This window comes from Marmota flaviventris, chromosome 12, assembly GCF_047511675.1.
Source record: "Marmota flaviventris isolate mMarFla1 chromosome 12, mMarFla1.hap1, whole genome shotgun sequence".
Classification (NCBI taxonomy): domain Eukaryota; kingdom Metazoa; phylum Chordata; class Mammalia; order Rodentia; family Sciuridae; genus Marmota; species Marmota flaviventris.
Window position 1 is genome coordinate 86,886,993 of NC_092509.1, and position 22,954 is coordinate 86,909,946.

The 22,954-nt window shown below is 34.1% G+C and overlaps 1 protein-coding gene across 7 annotated transcripts in view; it reads left to right on the forward strand.

Annotated features, from left to right (window-relative positions):
- Uchl5 (ubiquitin C-terminal hydrolase L5) overlaps positions 1-22,954 on the forward strand; it is a 48,972-nt gene that overhangs the window by 22,563 nt on the left and 3,455 nt on the right. For 3 of the 7 annotated variants that reach the window (XM_071600206.1, XM_027948827.2, XM_071600209.1), the window contains 7 exons: positions 6,924-7,049; positions 7,134-7,195; positions 7,272-7,402; positions 9,125-9,188; positions 15,370-15,472; positions 16,451-16,564; positions 19,458-19,556. In XM_071600206.1, coding sequence (XP_071456307.1) covers positions 6,924-7,049; positions 7,134-7,195; positions 7,272-7,402; positions 9,125-9,188; positions 15,370-15,472; positions 16,451-16,564; positions 19,458-19,556 — 699 coding nt within the window. Of the gene's footprint in view, positions 1-6,923; positions 7,050-7,133; positions 7,196-7,271; positions 7,403-9,124; positions 9,189-15,369; positions 15,473-16,450; positions 16,565-19,457; positions 19,557-20,211; positions 20,360-22,954 lie in introns of all 7 variants that reach the window. The other 4 variants (XM_071600207.1, XM_027948828.2, XR_011703997.1 and 1 more) reach the window with 3 other exon arrangements.

Below are 22,954 nucleotides of genomic sequence, written 5' to 3' on the forward strand. Positions count from 1 at the left end.
TCTAATTTATTGGAGTATAAGGATTCAAAATAATTTTTGATTATCTTCTGTATTTCTGAAGTGTCTGTTGTGATATTGCCTTTTTCATCCCGTATGCTAGTAATTTGAGTTCTCTCTCTTCTTCTCTTCGCTAGCATGGCTAAGGGTCTGTCGATTTTGTTTACTTTTTCAAAGAACCAACTTTTAGTTTTGTCAATTTTTTCAATTGTTTCTTTTGTTTCGATTTCATTAATTTCAGCTGTGATTTTAATTATTTCTTGCCTTCCACTTCTTTTGCTGTTGTTTTGCTCTTCTTTTTCTAGGATTTTGAGATGAAGTATGAGATCATTTATTTGTTGGTTTTTTCTTTTTTTAAGGAATGAACTCCAAGCAATGAATTTTCCTCTTAGAACTGCTTTCAATGTGTCCCATAGATTCCGATATGTTGTGTCTGTGTTTTCATTAATCTCTAAGAATTTTTTAATTTCCTCCTTGATGTCTTCTATAACCCATTGATCATTCAGTAACCTATTGTTAATTCTGCAAGTGATGTATGCTTTTTCCTTCCTTCTTTTATCGTTGATTTTCAGTTTCATTCCATTATGATCAGATAGGATGCATGGTATTATCTCTACTCCTTTATATTGTCTAAGAGTTGCCCTGTGACATAATATATGATCTATTTTTGAGAAGGATCCATGTGCTGCTGAGAAAAAAGTGTAACTGCTTGATGTTGGGTGGTATATTCTATATATGTCAATTAAGTCTAGGTTATTAATTGTGTTATTGAGTTCTATAGTTTCCTTATTCAACTTTTGTTTGGAAGATCTGTCCAGTGGCGAGAGAGGTGTGTTGAAGTCTCCCATGATTATTGTATGGTGGTCTATTAGACTCTTGAACTTGAGAAGAGTTTGTTTGATGAACATAGGTGCACCATTGTTTGGGGCATATATATTTATGATTGTTATGTCTTGTTGGTGTATGGTTCCCTTAAGCAGTATGTAGTGTCCCTCTTTATCCCTTTTGATTAACTTTGGCTTGAAATCTATTTTATTTGATATGAGTATGGACACTCCTGCTTGTTTCCGAAGTCCATATGAGTGATATGATTTTTCCCAACCTTTCACCTTCAGCCTATGTATGTCTTTTCCTATCAAATGCGTCTCCTGTAGGCAGCATATTGTTGGGTCTTGTTTTGTGATCCATTCTACTAGCCTGTGTCTCTTAATTGGTGAGTTTAAGCCATTAACATTTAGGGTTATTATTGAGATATGGGTTGTTGTTCCAGCCATATTTGTTTATTTATGTTACTAAACATGGTTTGTTTTCCTCTTTGTTTATTCCCCCCCCCTTTACTGTCCTACCTCCCACTGTTGGTTTTCATTGTTATTTTCCATTTCCTCTTCCTGTAATGTTTTGCCGAGGATGTTTTGAAGAGATGGTTTTCTAGCTGCATATTCTTTTAACTTTTGTTTGTCGTGGAAGGTTTTAATTTCATCTTCCATCCTGAGGCTTAATTTCGCTGGATACACAATTCTTGGTTGGAACCCATTTTCTTTCAGTGTTTGAAATATGTTATTCCAGGATCTTCTAGCTTTCAGAGTCTGTGTTGAAAGATCAGCTGTTATCCTGATTGGCTTACCCCTACATGTAATCTGCTTCCTTTCTCTTGTAGCTTTTAAAATTCTCTCCTTATTCTGTATGTTGGTCATCTTCATTATAATGTGTCTAGGTGTGGATCTCTTATAATTTTGCACATTCGGCGTCCTGTAGGCTTCTAGAATTTGGGATTCTGTCTCATTCTTCAAGTCTGGGAAGTTTTCTCGTATTATTTCATTGAATAAATTGCTCATTCCTTTGGTATGGAGTTCTATACCTTCCTGTATCCCAATGACTCTTAAGTTTGGTCTCTTAATGTTATCCCATATTTCTTGGATGTTCTGCTCATGGTTTCTCAACAGTCTTGCTGAGCTGTCTATGTTCTTTTCAAGTTGAAATACTTTGTCTTCATTGTCTGTTGTTCTATCTTCTAAGTGTTCTACTCTGCTGGTAGTATTCTCAATTGAGTTTTTAATTTGGTTTATTGCTTCCTGCATTTCTAGGATTTCTGTTTGTTTGTTGTTTATAACCTCTATCTCCCTGTATAGTTGATCCTTTGCTTCCTGGATTTGTTTGTGTAATTCATTGTCGAAGTGATCTTTCATTGTCTGATTTTGCTGTCTAATGTCTTCCTTGATACTCCAGATCATCTGAAGCATATATATCCTGAATTCTTTATCTGACATTCCATCTGCTGCAGCTGTTACCTCTTCTAAAGTTGAGTTGACCTCCATTGCTTGTAGTCCTTTCTTTCCTTGTCTTTTCATACTGCTTGCGTTTCTTTCTTCTTGGTGAAACTGTTGTGTTTTTGAAATTTTTCTCCTCCCTATATATTTATATTGCTCTTGTATAGTTGAAAAGTCTCCCTTGCAGGTGCGGGCGGGGGCTCTGCTCTGCCCCTCCTCCAATTGGTGTGAGGTGTCTACCACGCCCGCGGACCCCTGGGCCTGATCTGCCATTCTGTCGCAGGTCTGCCTACCTTGCAGGTGGGGGCGAAGGCTCTGCCCTGCCCCTCCTACCATGCCCAGGGACTGCTGGGCCTGATCTGCAGGTTGGTTGCCGGTCTGCCCACCTCGCGGGCACGGGTCGCAGTTCCGCTCCGCCCCCACTCCAATTGGGGTCACTTGACCACCACACAGGCGGGCCGCTGGGCCTGATCTGGGCGCGGGCGAAGGCTCTGCTCTGCCCCTACTCCAGTTGGGGTGAAGTGTGTACCACGCTGGCAGGCCGCTGGGCCTGATCTGCCGGTCTGTCGCAGGTCTGCTTATCTTGCCGGCGCGGGCGGCGGCTCTGCCCTGCCCCTCCTACCACGCCCGCAGACCGCTGGGCCTGATCTGCAGGTTGGTCGCAGGTCTGCCTACCTTGCGGGCGCGGGCGGCGGCCCCGCTCCTCCCCTCTGGCTCGACGACAAAGCGAGAGAGACTCGGGTATCTGTGACTCACCCTCCCTACCAGGAGACCAACTGTTTCCGTCGCCGCTGGCACCGATGAAGTTCTCTCCTGGGCCGCTCTCCGATGACATCAGATCTCTGCCATGCTGGCATCCCCTGTTCTATGGCTGAATCCCATTTTCTTCTCTTCCAATAGGCGGAGCTGTGCCCTCTGAGCCGAGCTTCTGCCCTCTATGTGCTGACAGAAATCCCTGTACGGTGGCTCCTGGGAGTCTCTCAATCCTGTTAGTTCAGAGCCCTTTCACTTATCCGGCCCCTCCCCCTGTTCCTCCTCCCAGCCAGCCAGCCAGGTCCTGTTCACCAGAGGCGGTTCCCCAAGGGTCTGATTACACTTGCAGCCCCACCGCATGTCCTATATCCCGAACGATGAACACCCTCTCTGTCATTCATCTAAGCCCCAGTGCTGTGGTGTGGTGATCTGGGAACCAACAGTTTAATTTTTCCGGACCCCTTTGGTGGGCATGCCCCCAGAAACTGGTGGCTAAGATCTTGGGTGTCGCCGCTGGTGTTAAGGGGAGGTGGGGATCTGGAATCCCCTCTGCTTCCCTACAGACATGCCCCCGGAGAGATTCCCGAGGTTTCCTGGCTGCTTGTATCTGGAGGGGGTGGGAGTCACACACCTGCTAACGTGGATTCCGCTGGGAAGGAATTCTGTTGGCGGAACTTTCGTGATGTCACCTCTCTGCTATGGCGGGCCCCAGGCTCCTTGCCGGAGTGTCCGAAGGGAGGGGTGGGACTGGTCTGTCTCTGGTTGGTTTCAGCTCCCGGTTCGCTATTTCATGAAGGCTTGGCGAGAGACCTCTTCCTAGAGTCCCTGCACCGCTCCTGCTGCGCTGGGCCTCGGAGGCTATCCGCCCTGACGCGGGGGCCGGTGCAGGCAGCCGACAGTCGCCGAGTCGCGCGGGCAGCGGCTGGCGGGTCTGGACCTCTGCACTGAGTGGTGGAGATTCACTCGTCTAGCGCAAACTGTCACCTCCCAAAATCCTACCGATTCCCGGCCGGTCTCTCTTTAGTGGAATTTTGCTAGGAGTTTCTCAGCAGGTCGAATCTAAGCGTATCCATGCGTCTCTCTCACCCCGTTGTTGAGGAGGTACTGAAAGCGCTGCCTCCCCTCTTGCCGCCATGTTGGATCCTCATGTTCAAACTCTTTATTTCATAGAATAAATTTCATTCTCTGTTCTCTAGGTCCAAGTTTTCAAAGCCCTGTTAAAATTTCACATATAGGGAAACCTTATCTGATACTCCATTGTAAAATGATTTCTTCTTTAACTCTTTTGGTTTTATTGTTCATTTTTTTTTTTTTTGGTGATGAGCAGCACATTTATCTCTACTTTTTAGAAAGTTTTGTTATTTTGAGATGGGGTCTTGCTATGTTGCCCAGGTGTTCAAACTCCTGGGCTCAAGGGGTCTGCCTGTCTTTGCTTCCCTAATCAGCCAGCTACTTGCTAGAGTTATAGGCACATTTTAAAGTAACATTTCCTTTAAGAAACCATAATTTACCTTCTATACTGTTTTTTTCTGGACTGTTAATAAATGTTAAAATTTAGATTGTATATATTGCTATAGCTATGACTCAATGAAGATTGATTATATATGTAGTACTTTAGGCTGAGTATTATTCCCCAGGCATCTACCATTTTTTTTTTTCATAAGTTTTGAAAAGAAGTCATTCTTGAGTACAAGGTTACATAATCAAATGCCTGCAGTATCAGGTTGACAACATCAATATGTGAATTGTTGTGTATACGAGACATGAAATGAAAGAGCTCTGATAAACTAAAGTGTATACCCCATCAAAGGAATTCAAGCCAAATTCTTAAGGTTTTGGGCTAGCTCTGCTTGTGACCCCTGTTCTATTTTTGTTTCTGTTGTTGAACTCTACTACTTAACTTTAAAATGTGTTAAAAACCAGAGTATATAGAATATTCATAATAAAGAATTTAAAAAGTTGGGGATCACATAAATAATATATATTGCATTAGGTTTTTTGTAGCATAAGTTACAAACTTTTCTCAAATATGTACAAATATCTATGTATAGACACACATATATATGGTAATATTATGTTGGTTTCATAAGGACAAAGATCACGTCTCTCTTGTTCACTGTTCAACATTTTCCACAAAGACTGGCAAATATTATTTGAAAGAGTGGCTATACTTTTTAATTTTTTTCCCCTTCTTTTGGTAATTCTTTACTGTGTATAGCATAACCACCTAGTGGTACTAAACTCTTTTTAAAACTTGAAGTATTTTTATTCCCATGTTCCCATGTACACTGTCATTACTCTTCTTGAGACACATGCACAAGATGAGCTATAAGCTATAATTGTTTATGGACTTTATAAATTGTTATTCACATCAAAAGAGAAATATCAGCAACTATAGGACATTTTTTTCTACTTCTGTAAAAAAAAAAATTGTAAAGTGGTAGGTTGCAGATTTGAAGTCCTTAGGTCATAGAAATGTTTCATAGATAACTCTAAAAGCTTTGCTATGTAACCCAGCATTGATTATATAGTGTATCTTTAATGTGTCATGATTTTGGAAGAATGTGTGAACTATGACTTCACTGTACTGCTGTCATCAGACAATTTTATCCTAGGTAATTTTGGCCCAAGATAAGGGAACGTTAAATATTAGAAAGTTTTAGTTAGCCACATTTATGGTCTTCTTTTAATCATTAAAACTTGTCATCCAAATTCAGTAAAGAACTGATTCACATCAAAGTTTATGTTAATAGAAATTAGTGACAATGTTAATTGGATTCCAGATCTCCTCTAAATCATCAATTCTGAGATGATTTTGAATACATATTACTTTCATAGAGGAATTATAGAAATGGTAGTGGTATTATATTTGTTAGGAATTGGAAAGAAGAGAATGGAAAACACAGTCTTATCATGTCTGTTAAGATGGGGAGTAAGAGAAAGTACCTTAGTTGAGAATATAGTCTTAACCTTTTTGTGTCTCAGCTTTCACAAGTATAAAACAAGAATAAGAATGTTGCTTCTTTAGGCTGGGGTTGTTGCTCAGTGGTATAGCAGCTGCTTAGCATGTATGAGGCCCTGGGTTAGATCCCCCTGCACTCAAAAAAAGAAGAAAGAAAAAATTAGGGGTGAGGATTGTAGCATTTATCTAGCATGAGTCAGGTTCTGGATGAGCCAGGCATGGGGCACAGGCCTGTAATCCCAGTAGCTCCCGAGGCTGAGGTAGGAGGATCTCAAGCCAGCCTCAGCAACTTAGTGAGGCTCTGAGCCATTTAGTGAGACCCTGTCTTGAATAAAAAATAAAAATTGGTGGGGGTTGTGAATGTGACTCAGTGCTTGAACACCCCTACGTTTAATCCCTGGTGCCAAAACAAAAGAAATTTGTTATATGTGAAGTGCCTAGAAAGCTACATGGCTGTAGCGTTTTTTGTTAAATGAACATTTTAATAGCTGGAGTACAAAACTGTAAAAACTGATTGAGTGGACATATTTGGGAGGATTCAAATGAGAGTAGAAACTAATATGAGTTGTTGCAGGATTATCTAAAAGCGACGTAGATGAGTTAAAAGTTTGTGCTGGGTTGGATAGGCAGAAATATGTTTAGGAGGAAGTGAGTGTGAAGGGAGGATAAGTTCATTTGGCTTAATCAGCTATGTTGGATGATTGGTCTTGTAACCTTAACTGAATTGGCTTTCATTAATGTTATAAGTTCATTTGTTTTCTAGAATCAACTCCAGAATTGCAACCAATTTCTGAAAATAGACTAGACTAGAAATCAAACATTTTTATTATTTTTCGGCTAAGACTATGAAATAAAAATTGGAAACTATTAATATATTTTGGGGGTCACTTTCACCAGTTAAAAACTTAAAAAATTAATAATATCTTTGCTTTTATGTTTTATAGGTAATTAACAATGCATGTGCCACTCAAGCCATTGTAAGTGTGTTATTGAACTGTACCCATCAAGATGTTCATTTAGGAGAGACATTATCAGAGTTTAAAGAATTTTCACAAAGTTTTGATGCAGCTGTGAGTAAAATCTTCTTCCTAATCCTAAAATGACCTCTTTGTCATAGTTCTTATTTTAATATACTGCTTCTAAAATTATTTTAGATGAAGGGTTTGGCACTGAGCAATTCAGATGTGATTCGACAAGTACACAACAGTTTTGCCAGGTAATGAGTCTTTATATTAAATAAGTACAGTTTCTGTTTTTGTTTCTTTGTCTCATTGTTTTTTTCTTAACTATAGACAGCAAATGTTTGAATTTGATGCAAAAACATCAGCCAAAGAAGAAGATGCTTTTCACTTTGTCAGTTATGTTCCTGTTAATGGAAGACTGTATGAATTAGATGGATTAAGAGAAGGACCAATTGATTTAGGTAATCTGGTTTCTTGGTGTTTAACTTTTTTTTTTAAAACATTTATTTTTTAGTTGTAGATTGACACAATATCTTTATTTTATTTTTATTATGTAGTGCTGAGGATCGAGGTGAGTGCTTGTTGCAAGCTAGGCAAGCGCTCTACCTCCGACACAACCCCAGCCCTAGTATTTATTTTGACAAGGACAAAAAAGTTGACTATTCATCTTTATTTAAACTATAGTACTGCTTACGTTTTAAAAGTGGAGGTTACTATAAGGTCGTATAATATGAAAGTGTTAGCTTTTTATGGAATTAAAATAACATAGGAATGACATGTTAACTGCAATAATTCAATTGACCTTTAATTTTTTTTCTAAGAGAAAATATTTTTTTAACCCACAGATTACATAATTTATATTTTATTTTCCAGTTAACTTAAAAAAATACTCAGTAAATTTAAAAGGTTGTTATTGTCATTTTTATTTACTGGGGGATAACAAGCATTTCTTACTTCATCTTGGAATAAAATATTTTCATTTGGCTTGAGTATGGTGGCTCATGCTTGTAATCCCAGCGTCTTGTGAGGCTGAGGTTCAGTCCCAAGTACAGTAAATTTTTTTTTTTTTTTAATTTGAAGTTGGATCATTAACAATCACTTTAATTTACTGTTCAGTAATCTCCTATTAAATATCTTTCTTTGTATTTAGATAGAATGTTATTGTGCTCTTCTTTTTACTAAAGGGCAAAATTGTCCTTATCTTACCCTGTCTTTAACCTTAAGGAAAGATGATAAATGGTTAGTAAGGGTACAATCTGTAGTCCTGAAATAATACTAAAACAATGATCCACAAAAATTTTTTTTGCCCCCCACAGTGCTGGGAATTGAACCCAGGAACTTGTACATGCTAGACTGCTTCCAAGCCCAGCCATAAATAATTTTAACTCCTTATTATGAGCTTATTAAATTTTCTCTTTTCCTTTTTAAAATGGATTGAATGAAGTCCAGCAGAACTTGTTTTAGTTGAGAATCTGATATTATATGCTATTCATAAAATTTTGTACTTTTTTTTAAATTTAATTTTTTTTTTTAAAAGAGAGAGTGAGAGAGGGAGAAAGAGAGAGAGAGAATTTCAATATTTATTTTTTTTTAGTTATCGGCGGACACAACATCTTTGTTTGTACGTCGTGCTGAGGATCGAACCCGGGCCGCACGCATGCCAGGCGAGCGCGCTACCGCTTGAGCCACATCCCCAGCCCATTAAATTTAAATTTTTAAAAATATTTATTCTTACGTTTTGGACTCACATTATGGATGGATTTCACTTTTTAATTTTTGAGTTAGGATTGTGGGAGTCAGGTAAATAAGGATTGAATCCTTATTTTGTCCTAACATGTGGGTTAGTCTTTCTAATCTTATAGTTTTATCATCTGTAAAGTCAGGGTAGTTACCCTTATCTCACAGGATTGTGAGTTTAAATGAGTAAACTTCCTAATTTGTTACTTCCTCAAATATTTGCTTAGTATCTCCCATGTAAGACAATAATATGACAGTACAAATTATGCTAATATTCTTTCTCCTAATCTTTAATCAAGACAATAAGAATTAAAGCTTAATATAGTAATGCTAAAATGACTTACTGTCCTGAATTTGCTAAACGTACTTATAGAAAGATTTTTGAGGGAGTGTTGATGTTGATTACGCTTATTTTTGTTTTAATTGGTTTTAAAATTTCTTTCTAGGTGCTTGCAATCAAGATGACTGGATCAGCGCAGTACGGCCAGTCATAGAAAAAAGAATACAAAAGTAAATACTCAGCTAATTTCATTGGCATAAACATTCAGGATTTTAGTTTTGTTTGTTTTTTCTTGTTTTTTTTTGAGCACTGTATGTAGAACATTACTTTTGATTGCATTAATGCATTCAGGAAATCTATTTCTAAAAATGTCCAAATTTTACATGGATGTCAGATATGACATAACTTTAGAGAATTTAAATGTGCTAGTCTCCATTAAGTGAGATGTTTTCAAATATTTGTATAGATTGATGTTTTTTAAAATTTTGTTTTTGATGGCTTTTTAAATACTCAATTATTTAGAGGTAATTATATATTCATACTCAGTTATAAAAAAGAATATAGACATATTGTGTATTCTGCCTTGCATGGTAGTATCTTGCAAAAACTATAGTATAATATCACAGCCAGGATATTAACATTGATGTCATCAAGACAGAGCAAATAAATGGAATCGTACATTGTGTTATCTTTTTACATTAGTTTTTTTTTTCACTCAACATAACTGGAGATTATTCTGAGTTGTTAAATATATCAGTAGTTTATTCTTAGTTGATGTGTACTACTCTGGTGTGAACATATCAGTTTTTTGCCTATTAACTCATTGAAAAACATATGGATTACATAGGCGTTTTTTGCTATTATGAATAAAACTGCAGTAAGCATTTTTGTACACTTTCATATAAATATAAATGAGATAAATGCATAGGAGTGTCCATAAAGTTTTATGGTAAATGCATGTTTAGTTTTTTCAGAAACTACCAAACTCTTTTCCATAGTGGTTACGCTATTTTACTTTCCTAGAAAATATGAATAATCCAGTTTCTCTCTGCATCCTTTCTAGTATTTGGTGGTGTCAAATTATTTTGTTTTATCCATTCTTATATTTCATTGTGATTTTTTGTCTATATTTTCCTATTGACTGATGATGTTAAAAATCTCTTTATGTCCTTTGCCCATTTTCTAATTTTTGACTGTTGAGCCCCCAGTGTTTTTTAAATACTTGTTCTTGGTCAGACATGTTGCCTGCAAATACTATTTTCTAGTCTGTAGCCCATCCTTTCAACATGGTTTCTTATAGAGCAGAGTCTTATTCCCAGTGAAGTTCTATTTATCAATATTTCTTGCTATGAATTATATTTTTGTTCACAAGATTAAAAGTGCTTTGCCTCGCCCTAGATCCTGTTTTCTTTTTCTTTTCCTTAGAATGTTTATAGTTTATTTTATATTAAATCTGTGATCTGCTTTAGGTAGTTCTGTATATGGTTTGGCATTTAGGTCAAGATTTTTTTGTTATTGTTGTTTTTTGTTTATACTTACACATATTCAATTGCTCTATCATCAGTTGTTAGAAAAGACTATCCATTTTCTACTGAATTCTTCCTGAACCTTTAAAAATCAAATTAGGCATATTTGAATGATTCTATTTTGGGATTTATTATTCATCTATTGTCCTGACAGTAGCACACAGTCTTGGTTGTTGTAGCTATGTCTTGAAATGAGGCAGACTGATGCCTTCAACTTCATTTCTTTCTTTGAAATTGTTGTAGCTATTCTGGTTCCTCTGCTTTCTCGTATAAATTTTCATTTTTTATTTTCTCTGTAGCCACAAAAATTCTTAGATAGAATTGTGATAGGAATTGTATTAAACATTTAGATCAATTTGAGGAGAATTGTTATCTGTAGTATGTTGAGTTTTCCAATATGAATCTGGTCTCTGCATTTATTTAGATCTCTAAATTTCTTCTATTTATTTATTTTTGTATGCCCCGTGTGTGTGGGGGGCATTCTTTTATCAGCATTTTGTGGCTTTTGGTATATAAATCCTGTACACATTTTGTCTGATTTATACCCAAGCACTTCATATTCTTTTGAGTGATATTATAAATGATATTGTATTTTAATTTTTTGTTTCCATGTCATCATTGCTAATACATGGAAATAAAATTGTTTTTTTCACCCTTTGTCTTACATCCTCTGTACTGAACAGATCTAAATTTTATGGCATTTTTCTACATAGATAATCAAATCATTTGCAAAAAAGGGACAACTTTGAATTTATTTCTCCTTTCAGCTTTATCATTTTTGCTTCATGCATTTTCCAGCTGAGTTGTTTGGTGCATGCATATTTATCATTACTGTTTCTTGTTTTTGGATGAACATTTTTATCAATACATAATGTCCTTTTTGCCCTCTCAGTCTCTAATAGTTTTCTTTGCTGTGAAGTTTGTCTGTCTATGTAGCTACTCTTGCTTCTTTGGATTAACATATGTATGATTTTTGTTTTCCTTTTTTCTATTTTTAACTTACTCATATCATAATTAAAGTGAGTTTTTTTTTTTTAAGGGAGTCATTTATTTGATGTATTGAGATCACTTACATCAAATGCAGTGAATTTATAAGATCTGAAATTAAGTGTACATTTAATATAATTATATGTTATGATTAATTCTGCCATTTTTCTTTGTTTTTGTTTTATTTTCTATTTTTTGCCTATTGTAAGTTATTTAAATACTTTTGAAATTCCATTTTTATTTATATGTATTATTCTTAGTGTATTTCTTGTGTGTGTGTGTGTGTGTTAGTTACTGAGGATTGAAACCAGGGATGTTGTGCTATGAGATACCTCCCCAACCCTTTTAATTATTTGTTTTGATATAGGATCTCATTAAGTTGCCCAGGCTGATCTCCAGCTTGTGAATCTCCTGCTTTAGCCTCCCAAGTAGCTGGGATTATAATCATGCACCACTACATTTGGCTTAGTGTATTACTTGTATTTTGTTTTTAGTGGTTTTTAAGTTTGTCACAGTCTATTGGTGTCAACGTTTTACCTGTGTGGGTGTAATACAGAACCTTACCTTCCTTTACATACTCTATATAACACAGTTAAATCATTCTTCCGTATACATTTTAGGAAAACCTTTTTCCCCCCTCCTTTGGTACTCAGGATAGGACTCAGGGGCACTTTACCACTGAGATACATCCCCAGCCCTTTTTTAAAATTTTGAGACAGGGTCTCACTAAGTTGTTTAGAGGCTTGCTAAATTGTTGAGGCTGGCCTCAAGTTTGTGATACTCCTGCCTCTGCCTCCTGAGCCATTAGGATTACAGCTGTGTACCACTGTGGTTGACTGAAAACAGTATGATTTTCACTTTAACACAAAACATAATTTAACAAAAGTTAAAGAGAAGGAAACATTTTATTTAACCATTTTTTAAATTCTTTTCATTTTGTTATTCCTTCCTGGTGTTCCAGGATACCTTTCTTTCTTTTTCTTTTTTAATGTTTATTATTTAGTTTTAGGTGGACACAATAATCTTTATTTTACTTTTATGTGGTACTGAGGATTGAACCTCATGCACGAGCATGCTACCACTGAGCCACAACCCCAGCCCAGGATACCTTTCTTTATCATTTCCTTTCTGCTTAGAAAATTGTTAGCTTATCCAAAGAGTAAGTTCTAAATGAACAGATTTCTTGTTTTTCTTAATCCAAAATATTTAAATTTTTCTTTGATTCCTGAAGGATATTTTCACTAGATACAGAATTCTGGATTGACATTCTTTTCTTTCAGCACTTGAAAAATTTTATGCCACTTCCTTTTGGCCACCATTTTTTTTTTTTTTTACTGTAAATGCATTGTCATTCTCCTGTAGGCATGGCGTTTCTCACATGCTGCTCTCAAGATATTTTTCCTTCTCTTTAGCTTTTAGAAATTTGACTACATTGTGTTTTGGGATTTGCTCAGCTTCTTAAATCTATAGGTATATGTTGAGTCAAATTTGGAAAGTTTTCAGCCATTATACCTTGGAATACTTTGTAAACCTCACCCTTTTTCTCCTCCCTTTCCTGGACCCCAAGGACTTGAATGTTGGATCTTTTATTTAGTCCCACAGGTCCCTGAGGCTCTATTAATTTTGTCTATTTATTTTCTTGGTTCAGATTGGGTAATTTCTGTTGTTCTGTATTTTAAAAAGTTCACTGATTCTTTCCTCTGGGAGTACCCTCCATTCCATTTTCCTGTTTGAGCCCATCCATTGAGGTTTATTTTTTATTTGGGTTATAATAAAATTTCCATTTGTCTCTGTTTAATATCTTGTTTTTTTGTTGAGACTTTTCATTTTTCACTTGTTTCTAGTGTATTTGTAATTGCTCCTTGAAACATTTTTTTACAACTCTTATCTTTGTAAGATAAGTTTGCCATCTGTCATCTCATTATCTATCAGGTGGATTATTTATTCAGTTTGAGATTTTCATGGTTTAAGTATGAACCTGAACATTCTGGGTATTATATAATAAGACTCTGGGTCTCATTAAATAAGTTCTGTTTTGGCTGGACATGGTGGCTCATGCCTGTAATCCCAGCAGACCAGAGGCTGAGACAAGAGGATCCCAAGTTGAAGGCCAGCCTCAGCAGTTTAGTGAGGTCCTATGCAATTTAGTGAGGCCTAGTCTCAAAATAAAATGGGTTGGGGATGTGGCTCAGTGGTTGAATGCCCCTTGGGTTCAATTTCTGATAATAAATAAGCAAATAATTAAAAGTTCTGTTTTTGCTGTTTTTTAAAAAATAATATTTCTTTTTTAGTTATAGATGGACACAATGTCTTTATTTTACTTTATGTGGTGCTGAGGATCGAACCCAGTGTCTCATGCATGCTGGGCGAATGCTCTACCTCTGAGCCACAACTCCAGCCCATGTTTCCACTGTTTTTAATGAACACTGCTCTGGCAGGGTAAATTGGAGGTGCTTCTTCATTACTGCCAGATAGGATTGTAAGTTCAGGTTTTCTACACAGCTTCTATTAAGGAGGGAAGAGCTTCCTTGGTTTCCTTGTTATTGCTGGGCAGGGATCCGGGTTTGGGCCAGAATAATTATTATCCAAAAGTTTTCTGTCTTGCCACACTGCCCCTGTTCTGATTGACTAGCAAGAACAGATTTTTGTTGGACTTTTTCTTTTTTCTTTTTGGCTGTTGCTGGTTTCTTCATTTCCAAGTCTTGGATGAATGATGAATGAGGCATAAAGAGAACTCAGGGAATTCATCATCATGTCATTCTTGGGTCTTGAGTTCCCTAGCTTGTCTGCCTTCTCTCTCATTTGAACATTTGGTCTTTGTCTCTTTCTAATATATATGTTCTGGATGTTGAACTTAATGGGAAGAATAGGAACATGCAAATTCCTCAAGTGAAAATTTTAAAACAGTTTTTACATATTTCATGCTTTTATTAGGCTGTGTTCTGTCTCATGAATAGAACTGTGAGAAACCAATGGAGGTGACCTAATGCAAAATGGGCTTAACTTTTTTATATGTTTTTATCTTGAGTAAGTGCCATATACATGTTATAGATGATTTTTAAAATGTCAGTTTCTACTGTAAACAAGCTTATGCTGTAAGAGATTTCATTGATATCAGAGTAGTAAAAAACAACATTCAGAAATTTCACTACAACATATAATTATACATTATATTAATGAAATGCATAAATGTTTTACATATTTATATATAAGGTAGAAATAAAAATTTAAAATATATTAATTAAAAATAGAAACTGTATCATGACTTTGAAAAAATTGTGCAGTCAGGAGTAATTACAATCAAGATTCAAGCATAGCTGGGCACAGTGGCACATGCCTCTAATCCCAGCATCTCAGGAGGCTGAGGCAGGAGGATTTGGAGTTTGAAGAGAGCCTCAGCAAAGTGAGGCTCCAAGCAACTCATTGAGATCATGTCTCTGAATAAAATACAAAATAGGGCTCAGTAATTGAGTGCCCCTGAGTTCAATCCCTGGTACCAAAAATAATAATAATAATAAGATTCCAGTATAATTAATCCAACAAATGTGGGGTCTTAGTTTATTCTGTTTTCAGATATTTTTAAATAAATGAATTTTCATTATTTCTTATAAAGTTAGGGAAAATGATGAAATATGTTACATAAAATTTATTACTTCAAATGTTTTAAGTGTAATTAACACTTAGAACATTTACAAATATTTGTGATGAAATTTAGCTAAATTTTTTGCTATAGTTATTATTACTTTTTCATATACAAAAACTTTCAGAAATGCCAATTTGAATTATTAGCCAGTTGATAGGGTAACTATCACAAAGAATAATGGTTTACTCATAGTGGATTAGCTTAATAGCAATGGTTTTGTAATTCTGTAAAAATCTTAAAATAACTCTTTTCTAGGTACAGTGAAGGTGAAATTCGATTTAACTTAATGGCTATTGTGTCTGACAGAAAAATGATTTATGAACAGAAGATAGCAGAGTTACAAAGACAACTTGCAGAGGTTTGTGGCCATATTTTTAAGTACAAAGTTCTAATTTAGTAATTCTCTCAGGGAAAGTATCTTTTTTTTCTTTTTTAAAATATACATTTAAGCTAGGTATGGTGGCACCACCTGTAATCCCAATGGCTTGGAAGGCTGAGACAGGAGGATCGTGAGTTCAAAGCCAGATTCAGCAACTTATTGAGACCGTAAACAATTCAGTGAGACCCTGTCTGTAAATAAAATAAAATATAAAAAAGGGCTGGGGATGTGGTTAAGTGCCCCTGAGTTCAATCCCCAGTACAAAAAAAAAAAAAAAAAAAAAAAAAAAAAAAATATATATATATATATATATATATATACACACACATACATACATACAGTTGGTTTTTAAAATATATACACATATTTTCAATACATATATATATATTTATATATATATACACACACTTAATCAAATCTCCTAAATAGAGATTAAGGGAATGCAATCTGGATTCAGGCTACTTTGATTTAGTTCCTGGCTTTGTCAGACAGTGGCTGAGTTTCTTAATGTAGTGTTAGAATAGTAGTATTTAGTTTATGAGGAGGTTATCATAAGGATAAATGAGAACAATATATGTAAACCATTTAAAACAATGAGTGACAACTGGAAGGGCTAAGTAAATGTTAGCTATGAACTGTTGTGACTATTATGATTTTGTTATATAATTAAGCAAGTTAGAGTATATTTCTCAAAAAAGATATAAAAGATAGCAGTACAGTATATTCATAGTATAGATGGTATTTAGGTGGAAATTTGTGTGTTATTGTAAAACTTAGAAATATGGAAGGTACTTTTTAGAGCTTTTATCCTTTAATATTGCCATTGTTAGGTTGATATTTTGTCAATATTTCTAAGTGTAGAAACTTGAAAATAATTATAATGTGTTAATCACTTAAAAATATTCTGGACTTAAGCCTCAATCATTAGGGTGTGCTATTTTTTTTCTTTCTTCTAAGGAGGAACCTATGGATACAGATCAGGGTAGTAATATGTTAAGTGCTATTCAATCAGAAGTTGCCAAAAATCAGATGCTTATTGAAGAAGAAGTACAAAAGTTAAAAAGATACAAGGTATGTTTCTAAATATGTTTCTTTAATGTTTTAATAAGAAGCAGTATATTTTGAGATGAAGGTGTGTTTAATGATTGCATTCCCTTCCATCATTTACCAGTTTTCAGAATAATGTGTTGATTCTCTGGCACCCTGCAAAGATAAGTAAGATGGTTTTTCTTTCTTTTTTTTTTTCATATTTATTTTTTAGTTTTAGGTGGACACAATATCTTTATTTTTTTATTTTTATGTGGTGTTGAGGATTGAACCCAGTGCCCCGTGCATGCCAGGCGAGTGCACTACTGCTTGAGCCACATCCCCAGCCCCTGGTTTTTCTTTTTTAAAAATGTTGTTACGAACAGATATTTAATCTGTTTGAAGCTTTAGTTTACTGCAGTTATTCTTATTGATGCTCAAATTATCCCATATTTAGACTCAGGAGCCACTTCAAGCAGTCTCATGTCTTTGACATGATACCTTTATGGTTTGATGGTTTTGAGATTTTATTTACACACACACACACACACACACACACACAATCAGAATAACAATACCAGTAATGTTCATAAGAATTGAATTGTTTTCCTTAAATTTGTTTTATTCCTTAGGATGTATCCCATTTTATTTATTTATTGTGTGGTACTGGGGATTGAACAGGGTTGGGGGGCACTTTACCATAGAGCTGCATTCCAGTCCTTTCAATTTTTTAAATTTTGAGACAGCGTCTCACTAAGTTGCTGAGGCTGGTCTCAAATTTAGGATCCTCTTGCCATGGCCTCCTGAGTCGCTGAGATTATAGGAGTTACAGGATTACTCTTCCAGCTAGTACATATCCTATTTTAGATGTACAGTCAAATTGCTGTGTTTTAAATTCACGTAAATGTTTTTCTCAATTTGCTTTCATATTATTAGGGGATTTAAAAAATAAGTTTGATTTAATTTTGTTTTTATAGTAAACATTTGTGTAATTCAGAGTCAAATAGAATAGCAAGATATTCTTTAGTACGGACAGTCATCTTCACTTCGAAATATGTTTAATAAACTTTTTTCAGAGAGAGGAAAAAGAAGAGTATACCTGAATTTTGCATGGCTTTTGATATGGAACTTAAGTTATTTGCCACGTTACAATAGTAAAAGGATACTTTTTCATTTGAAACTCAGTTGAAGGAAAGGATTATTTTTTTGGTTGCTTACCACATCATCAGCCATAGTTCTTCAAATCACACTTAACAGCCAACAAATGACTGTTCAATAAAATGAATGAACCTTAAAGTAGTAGGATTTCTACAGGTAGAAGTGGTTGCTCTGGAGTATTCTGGGCAGAAAAATGGAAAGGCCAATTCATGGGGACAAGAAAGTAAGAGATGAAAGGTCTTTTTTTGTTTTTTTTCGGGGGGGGTGGTGGTGGTGGTGGTGGTGCTGGTGATTGATCCCAGGGCCTTGTGCATGGGATGCAAGAACTCTACCAACTGAGCTGTATTCACAATTTAAAAGATGATATCTTTAACTGTCACTTTCCATTTCATATAATATTAAAATCCAGACTACCTATTATTTATATTATTATGCAAGATTATTTTGTAATTAACTACTTTTAGTACCTACTAAAAATAAATTACAGATTAAATGTTCAGAATCTTTGCTACATTGTTTGGAATGCTTTGTAAGGTAAAATGATTATCATATTGACATAAAATGAACACATTAAGATTTAATTTAATAAACTTCAAGAACCTATGTCACAGCTAGTTAAAAAGAATTGTCAAATAAGCACAAATTTATATGAAGTAAAAGAACATTGAAATGAATTTACGAAAGATAGAAGATTCTTTCTATGAAGAGCTGTCTATTGAACCTCTGCTAGATAGAATCTGTAATATCTTGATGTCAATAGAAGGCTAGAATCATACTTTATATAGGAGGGTATTCTTTAGATGATGCATAGTTTATGCCCCCCTGAAGCACAATTTCCCCCTACATTCTACCCCTTTTTGATAAAATATAATCTCAAGGAAAGATTATTCTTGGTCAGAAAATAAAGCTGGTCTCATTAGACTTGCCTGATTATTTACATAGATGTAGTATTAAGAATGTTAATTTAGGCTGGGATAGTGGCTCAGCGGTAGAGCATTTGCCTCGCACGGGCGGGACCCAGGTTCCATCCTCAGCACCACATAAAAAAATAAAGACATTGTGTTGTGTCCATCTACACCTAAAAAATAAATATTTATATAAAAAAAAGAATGTTAATTTATCATGTAGACTCTTACTTTTATATGTATCTTTTTTTTTTTTTTTTTGGTGCTGGGAATTTAATACAAGGGTGCTTAACTACTGAGCCACATCCCCAGCCCTTTTTTAAAATTTATTTAGAGATGGGTCTCACTGAGTAGATTAGGTCCCCACTAAGTTGCTGAGGCTGGTTTTGAACTTTCAATCCTCTTGCCTCAACCTCCTGAGCTGCTGGTATTATAGGTGTGTGCTACTGCACCTGGCTGTAAATTGCATTTTCATAAATAATCTTAGATTGTTTTTTTAACTATTTATTTTTTGTAGTTGTAGTTAGACACAATAACTTTATTTAATTTATTTATTTGTGGTACTGAGGATTGAATCCAGGGCCTTGCATGTGGGAGGCAAGCGCTCTAACACTGAGCCATAACCTCAGCCCCTTAGATTGGGTTTTTAAAAGCCTCTTGTTGCTAAGCTTAGGATAGGAAGCCATGCCCACGAAACTCTTGGCACATGTTTTATTAGTATTTGTTCTCAATAGGAACCTAATTTTATTTTTTTAATATTTTTATTATAAGTATAGATGATTTTATTCCATATGTTTTAAATTGGGTACAAAAAATGATATATCAGAAAATTAGGGGAAATGTACCTAGAGTGATTTAATATGTTCTCTTTTCAGATTGAAAATATCAGAAGGAAGCATAATTATCTGCCTTTTATTATGGAATTGTTAAAGACTTTAGCAGAACACCAGCAGTTAATACCTCTTGTAGAAAAGGTAAGTATTTTATTGTTGAATACTTAAATTAGGTGTATAAATAAAGTATATTTTTTGGCATGAGTGGAGCTAAAATTTCATAAGCATTTTAAATTTACTTGTTTGCTTTTGCCTAGTGTTTTATATTTAATAAAAATTAGTTAAGCCTGTTACTGAAAAATGAAAATAAAAATTGCCCCATTGCTTTTGCCTTCTAGAATTCTTTTTGTCTATAACTCAGGTTCTGTCTCATTAAATGAAAATTTAAAATACTAACATTTCTTTGAGCAGAAACAAAATTTTAATATAAATAATTGGAATAACAGATTTTTTTCTACTTATTTTAGCAAAAATTTGAATTGATTTCATAAAAATTTAAAGTTAGAATGGACATTGATGGTAGAACAAATAGTATGGACTAAGTCTTGACTAAGAAATAGATTTTGTTATTTCTAATCTAGTATCTTTTCCACAGAGGGATAACTAACACAAGTGAGTTGAAAATTCTGATTTCTAAGATATTTTTTCCTTCAATATAAGAAGGTGCTTAATAAAATATTTGCAGTGTAAATGAAATGCAATGAATTGTTTTTAAGTATATACTGTAAATCAGCATTTCTGAAAGTGACCATCGCTGGATAATCTTTAAAATACATGTTACCTGGCCCCTCCCCAGATGTTCTGATAAAGGGGAAGGATTCTTTAATAAGTTCCCCAAGTGATTCTAATGCAACTGATCTGTGTACCACATTTTGAGAAATACTGAGAAGATACTACTAGGCAAATAAAATTTTGGACCATTAATATAAAGACCAGATTACGTGGTAGGTATATTTTTCTTATTAATTTTAAATTTTACAAAGTGAAGATACATTTTATCCCAGACGTTTTATAAATTTAAAATAATATGAGATCTGCTTTAATAAGATTTTCATATTTACCTTATTACCTGAAACATGACTCAACTTTTAGCATTAAATGCAAAAATTATTGGAGAAAACTGCTACATCTTCAATTATTTTTTTGTTTTTGTTTTTTAATTTATGTATCTTAGGGTATTCCAAGATGGGAAACTGACTTTTAAAGTTTAAGGTTAACAATTAAGGTCCTGTGGTTATCAAAATTGTTTACAGAGTGCCTAGGCACAGTATTCTTTGTGTGAGACACCATGAAATATTTCTGTTAAGAATATTATATGAAAAAAATATAATGTAAATCATATGATAAGTCAGATTTTAATTTTAAGTAAATTTTATTAGGACCTGGACAAATATTAAGTGTATTTTAAAGTTGGTCTTTGAGTATAATTTTTATGTGAAGATTAGGAAAAGTTGTGTTTGATTTTTTTTTTTTTTTTTTAATGACAGTATATCCCCAAGATTTTTTGAGAGCATGAAGAATTGATTTTTAGCTTTTCATTAGAACCTTAATTCCTTAGTTCACATTATTTTGGACACAAGGTGGCAGTATATGAATACCTAATATTACTATGACACCAACTTCTATTTCCTGTTTGCTTTTTTTTTTTTTAAGGAACAGAATTATTGACTTTCTAGTTTGTCTGTTAATTGAAACTATTCTTAAATAATACTACATAAGCAATATTGAGATGTGTTTATTTCTTATATACATACAATGTGTTTTTCCTCGTTGGTTTTGATTTGGTTGGAATACTTGAAATGTTCATTAAACATTTGTGAAACTATTCACTAAACATTTATCTAGATGCACCTATATTCTAGGCACTTTGTTAAGGTCTAGGAATCGACACATAAGTATGTAATTCTTTTCTCGACCAGTTTGTGATATAGTTTACAAAAGTAAAAAAAGGTAAACAATTATAGTTTGTTTATGGATTGAATAGTAGTATTCCATTTAGGGCCAGAATAAACATCTAAATAACTTTGTAGCTACTCAAAATTTCCCATTCACAAAAATCTTAAATCTGTGGTTGGAATTTACTGCTTAATCTGTACCATTATATCAGGTTCCTTAGCACAAGTATATTTTTGTTCATCATGTTTTGAAAAAAATATTATACCACATTGAAATATCACTTTTAGCTAGTAAATGCAGATGTTAAATAAAGCAGATTGAAAATCAGAATAGAATTACTCTTAAATTTTATAATTACAGTAAAAAGCTTTTATGGTGTTATTATTTATGTAAAATTACCCATAGAATTCAGAAATAGATTATTAATTGGAATCTCCAAGACTAGAGTTTTGATAACTGAGGCATAAAAATGAGTGAACTAAAATCTTTTTATTTTTCCTAGATAGTGAGCAAAAGTTGAATATTTTGATTCTCTCTTGGTTGTATAGCTATAATGAACTAGGCTAATATCTCATAAATGTTTTTCTTATATTCATTATACAAAACTGCTTAGGAGGTAAAACCAAAGTAACTGTATACTTAACTGTATCATATATCAAACCTGTAACTTAAAATGTAAAAAAGATTAACTAGTTTATGATGCGATTTGTGAAACTTCTACCTGTTCAGGTATACTTTTAGTACTTTTAAAATATTTATCTTAACCTTTATGTGTAATTCTGAATTGTTATCTACCCATATTTATAACAATTACCAATAATTTACCATATTGTAAAATCATGGAGATATAGTTGCTATGGGGATCCAAAGAGACTTCACCATTTTGAAATTTTTTAGGAAAATTCAAGACAGTCTGATTTAGTTGGTAATAAATAACTAACCTTCAGAACTTTCTTTTTTCTATCCCCAAATTAAAATAAAGTACAAATGTAGTTAATCACAATACTATTTACATTAATATTTATGATTATAGAATTATATGATTCAGGTCAATAATATTTTATATCTCCTTGGCACACTGTGTAAAAGGAAATTATTTTTAACTGTGTATTTCTTCCATGCTATTTAGAAATAGCATAGTATTTTTTAGCAAGGGCAGAACATAATATAGGCTTTGAGTTTATTCTCAGCTATACTGTCTTTTTTTATGGATATGATACATTTTAGCTGGAGCTTTTAAGCAAGTTATTTACTTTTCTGTAGCTTCTATTTCTCATCTATAATTTGGGAATCATCTCTTGCACATTCTTGAGGATTAAATAAGACCCTATCTGTGAAATGTGCAGTAAGCACTCAATTAATGATACTCAATAATGGTAATTGTTTTTAACTTATTTTTTTGTACTCCTTAATTTATCTGAATTATATAATTTAATATATGGACACTCTGCATTACATTTGTTTGCTCATTTAATTATATTGTAAAGTTTATATGATAAAGTAGTAAATTTACTTATTCTAAACATTTTGTAAGTATGTTCAGAGATAAATAGAAAAGAAGCACATATTTTTATTTCAAATTATACCAAAATCAAATTGTATTTTTATTATTTGAAACTAGAAAACTTTGCGTGGGGTATGGT